Source organism: Triticum aestivum, chromosome 7D (genome assembly GCF_018294505.1).
Source record: "Triticum aestivum cultivar Chinese Spring chromosome 7D, IWGSC CS RefSeq v2.1, whole genome shotgun sequence".
NCBI lineage: Eukaryota > Viridiplantae > Streptophyta > Magnoliopsida > Poales > Poaceae > Triticum > Triticum aestivum.
Genome location: NC_057814.1, coordinates 64,025,178 through 64,030,270, shown reverse-complemented (window position 1 = coordinate 64,030,270; position 5,093 = coordinate 64,025,178). Strand labels below are relative to the sequence as shown.

Sequence of the window (5,093 nt, the reverse complement as noted above, 5' to 3'; positions counted from 1 at the left end):
AGCCACTGGGGGAGTCGATGTAGAGAGGTCGGCGCCGCGCACGGAAGCTGCAAGAGGAATTGATGTAGGGCGACAATCACTAGGTGCGGAAGTCGTGAGAAGAGTCGATTAAGAGCAGCCAGCAGTACCGGTGGATGTCGCAAAAGGTGTCGATGTAGAGTGACAACCACCACCTTCAAGTGGACGAGCACCAAGCACCGAAGAAAGGCGCATGTGTAAGACGGGATCAATATAGGAACACCGTCTAAAAACACCGGGCAGGGAGGGGGAGGCATACCCGCAGAAAGCATTGTACCTGTTTTTTTTCTCTCTATTTTTTCGTTTTTTTAGACAATGAAGGAACTACAGGGCCTCAAGCCAGGCCCCGTACGTAGCAGGCCTATTAACAGAGTAGCCCACCAGCAGCAGCCCAAGAGGAGCGACCTCGTGCAGGGAGCACGTACGCACACAGGGCACAAGGCAGGTGGATCGATGACGACCCCGCAGTCAACGCACGCGAGGACAACGGAAATCAAGCGGCAGCCGGCTCGGGAGAGCAGCAGGCGGAAGCGGCGGCTGGCGCTAGACCAGATCGCGCGCGTGGCAAAAGAAGGACGGACGGCGGCGGCGGCGCACCAGGAGGGCGGGCGGCAAGACCAGAGGAAAGAGCGGCGGCGGCGGCGTGGCCTGGGAGCCGAGGCGACGGCGGGGACGGAGATGCGGACCTCCGATAGCGGCTCCTCCCAGAAAGCAGCGGACAAGGTACAGGCGGCCTCTTCGATCTGGACGGGGAGGCCAGAGCAGGAGAACCGGCTGCTTGAGGAGCGAGGACAGCCAGGGGGCACGGCCAAGCCGGAGAGAATCGGAGAAATTCAGCCGGCCTGAAAGAAAACAGCGGCAGTAGTACTAGATGGATCCAGCACGAGTTGCAATCGTGCAGAAAAAAGAACTAAGCTCGATATCATGTTAAGAAAATATGCAACTTAGTATTATCAGAGGCAAAAAGCTATCATATATATATGTACAGGAAAGGCCAAAGGTCAGAATGCAAAAGGCCAAAAGCCACCATAAATATAAGGGAAACGGTGCCACCTGGTCGACCGGCCACGACTTCGGCCGGTCACACGCGGAGCGTCACGCGCAGTGGGGTCCCTTGCACCGCTTTTCTCCTCTGTTTCCTTATCTTCTCAGGTGCAATGCTCTGGTCCACTCATTCTCGTTCCTATTCTTTCGCTAGTACTTTCCCTTCCATCTCTTCTCTTCCGATCCACCTGCCAGCAGCTCGCACCAGCCCCGCCTTGCATCAAAAGCACACCAGAGAAGCACAACTCCCGTCGTGCATCACCGACTCACGACCACACCCCGCCGCCGCGAGCTGTCTCATCACCACCACCGCGAGCCGCTGCGAGCTGTCCAGCTGCGCACTACGCCAGAGTTGCTCCAGCTGTACCGAGGGGATGCGCCGCGGCAGCCGCTGCTGCAAGTCAAACACCGCGCCGGAGTTCCTGGAATCAGCATCGGCAGTAGCTGCAATCGGCGGCAATTTTTGCTACAACCGGGGTTTTGTTTTGCTGGAACCAATGACTCTTTTTGCTAGGATCTGTAAGTGGGGGTTGTTTTTGCTGGAACCAGCTTCAATTTTTGTTGCCACAATATATGATTTTTGCTAAGTCTTGATTTTTGCTACCGCCCATCTTTAATTTTTTTATGAAACCAGTTCTAAATTTTTGCTACTACCATCCTTTGTTTTTGCTACCACCGTCTTAGATTTTTGCTACCATCCCATCTTTTTTATTTTTGTATTGGATCCATCTGCCGGCAGCCGCTTTTCTCCCTCACGCGAGATGTGTCGGGGGAGCTACGAAATTCGCAAAGCTGGAACCATCGCCCAAATTTGCTGGAACCGACGGCCAATTTTGCTGGAACCTATGGTGATGACGACGACTATGACAGGAGCAACGAACTAGCGAGGGATGTTGCGACCTGCGGGCTGTTTTGTTGGAACCGACAACGCTTTTTGCTACATAGGGGCGGATAGACGCGGCGCACGAGCGATGCAACCATGTAGCCAGCGAGCTGCGCCGGCGAGCGACGCCATGGAGGCAGAAGCAGAAAGCCGCGGGGGAACGATGAACAAGCAGGGGATTTGCGTGACCGGCGTCGCTCGCGAGAAGAAAAGGGACGTGTGCGAGGCAATCCTATGGTCCAGGGCGCACGTATCGGGCGGCTGCGCGGTGACCGGCCCAAATTTGGGCCGGTCGACTGGCGCCTAGTACTGCCCTAAATATAACTCTAACAGTATCAATTTTACAAGTGTATTTTATGGGAATAGAGTGATCTCCGGCCGAAAACGATACAGATGTGCAGGGGCGTGTATTTTTTATGGATGTATCTCGAGGAAACACGATAACCCAAGCGCGGCATACAAAAATTGAAACACCATTGGGTCCATACTCTAGGATGCACTTACAAACGGTGACATAATTCAGCGACAAAGTACACAAGACTCATCGAACACCCGCAAACAATCTCCTGCATGGATTTAGTCCTCTCTGCGTTCAGTCGGCTCCTCCCATAACGTATACCAAACCCTATCTGCCAAGAATACAGGTCGTAGAAGTCACATGTCTCACACAACGAGTCCCTAGAAAATTTACCAATTTGAAGTGCCACTATTTTTAGTGTACTATTTGGGATGTCGTCCCTCAATTCAAAAGATGCTCATCTGTACAACCACATAGGAAAGTAGGGATTGATTGTTTTTATTACTTTATAAAAGCCCCACATCGTCATTGATTTCACTAGTTTTTATCCACCCGCTAATGGAATCCCCCATCACTTCATCTTAAAAAACATGTGTATCCAAGAGATGTGCCTGTTATTTGATTATCATATTACTCCCCCCTCCTGATAGTAGATTACACAGTACAAATACTCTTACTTTAATCTATTTTTGGAGATATCCTTTGGATAATGATTGATACAGTTACGCCAGGGTCCATCCGCACTGAAAGATGGTTGTATACAGACCCAACTAGCTGTGTTGCACTCGTATCCTGCACCAAATCCAATCATCCACACCCGATCATTTTTCTTCATCTGTCCTTTAGCATCGATGTATGCCAACTCATACCACACCGATGTGCTCAACTGGTTTCCAAACCGATGTAGTGTCATCCACGATGGCTCGACATGCTGGTCAGATAGTTTGAGGCCATGTTGTACCGAGCTGATAACTGCCGGACCACCTGCGTGGATGCAGAAATGCTCAAATGTAACACAAAAGTTAGGAATGTATGGTCTGATCTTCCTCCAATGGGGCATCTTTCTTGCCATGTGGAAGAGCGAAAACTTAAGAAGCTCTGATGTTGGTAGCACGTAAGGCCCGGTTGCCATGATATTGGCCTTCAGTGCGTCTCCAGCAATAACAGTAAGATCTTTAGAGAGAGTGATGCCAACGTTGCCCTTCTCGTCTTCCTCTTGATACACACATCGGTAGGCAGAGTTGTTGGCCGCGGTGATCGTCCGCGTGAAATGCACAAGCCTAAACCGAGCCTTTGACCTAGAAGTCGACAACAACTTTGCCACTCCTCCTACGCGTAACAAGATGTTAGACAACACCATGGAACGCTTATTCCCCGAATAGTAGGATGGCCCAATTGTCTCTGTCGACACCACCAACACATGCGACCCCCGAGGCATGACCTGTAGCATGTTGCTCGCGAGCCCCAGTGCGATCATTGAAGCTGAGCATGCCATCCCAGAGAGGTTCATGACACGAATATCACCTCGTAACTTGTATTTGTTCACAATCATGTCGGCGATGGATGGTACCGGGCAGAACGCGCTGCAGTTGGTGATAAGACCACCAATTGCATCACGTTTGATGCAAGTCTTGGCCAAAAGGTCATCGATTACCGAGAAGACGACCAACTCTGCTTCACTGCGTGCTTCATCAAGCCCACAACATGGCTCTATATAGTGATGTACAGGCGGGACACATGTCTCATCGCTCATGCCTGAGCGCTCAAGAATAGTAGCTATAAAATTGACAATAGAATCATCAAGCAAAGAAGAGAGACGTGCATGCTCGAGGAAGGTTGCCTTTGTGATTCTTAAGTCGGAGTTTGGCCGGAAGCAAGCGTAGTCAACAAGGTATACAGTTCTAGAACGGAGTGCAAGGTACAAAGTAGATGTGATGATCAGTAACACTATGACAAGAAGTAAGTGGATGGGACAGATAGCAGTGGGTTGGGGCACAATCTCGGGTCCGGCAGCAAGCCATGGTGCAATTTTCTTGGTGACAGTTCGCAGGATGAGGGTGTTGGCAGTGCAATTGTATAGCAATGTGAGGCGCCTGAGAGGAGACTCTGAACTCATATTGTTTGGTGGTATCGTTTATGTGCCTGCAGAGGTGACCGACGAGGATATATAGGAGGGAACTCTAAGGGTGGGAGATTTTTATGCAAATGAAGCATCCATGTGCTGTACTTCGTAATCGTGTAGTACTTCTAACAATTTAAGGCTCCAACTGTGAAAGTGTCAACTGCAATGTCCTTGGACCTTATCTCAAACGAACGTTTCTCTGGACTCAGAATCTTGTAACAACATATGAGAGAAATACTTAACGTCAAAGGCTCATGCGGCATCTAGCGAGATCAATGAACTTCCCAATAGTAAATGAGCCATGATAGTACGGCATGCACGTACATTCATCCTTATAAACTCACACACATACATCCTATCTCAACTATTAATATCTTCGAAAAACTGAGCCGGCAAATCTTCAATTGTGTAAATAATCATAGGTACCTTGTAGTCGAGGGGTGCACACGAGCATGAGCAAAAATTCTAAAATAATTTCAGAAAAATACGAGTACACATGCTAAGATTAGGACTTCAACCCCATGGGCTGGTTACACCACAACCACAAGCAATCAGTTCACTGGCCTAACATTATTCATGTTGAACATTAGTGTAGCACATGTTTTTTGACAGCACGCTGCAGGAGCAATGCCGTTTTAAGCAGACGTAAGAACAAAGATACTGAAAACGACAAGGTGGTCTATTTGTTTTCTTGCATTTCCTATAGTTCACATCAACTTCTTTTTGTA

General features: G+C 49.3%; 1 protein-coding gene across 1 annotated transcript; it reads right to left on the bottom strand.

Moving 5' to 3' along the window:
• Window positions 1-2,749: 2,749 nt before the first annotated feature.
• Window positions 2,750-4,359, bottom strand: LOC123164205 (3-ketoacyl-CoA synthase 5). The gene is made up of 2 exons (XM_044581623.1): window positions 3,010-4,359; window positions 2,750-2,824 (listed from the first exon to the last, which is right to left on the bottom strand). The coding sequence occupies exons 1-2, from the start codon at window positions 4,357-4,359 to the stop codon at window positions 2,750-2,752; spliced, it is 1,425 nt and encodes a 474-aa protein (XP_044437558.1).
• Between the last annotated feature and the right edge of the window lie 734 nt (window positions 4,360-5,093).

Excerpts from the sequence above, each read along its gene's own strand:
- LOC123164205 (XM_044581623.1), bottom strand. The coding sequence starts at position 4,359 with ATGAGTTCAGAGTCTCCTCTCAGGCGCCTCACATTGCTATACAATTGC. Across the intron at positions 2,825-3,009 it reads AGTGCAACACAGCTAGTTGG|GATGAAGTGATGGGGGATTC; the intron begins GTCTGTATACAA and ends CATGTTTTTTAA.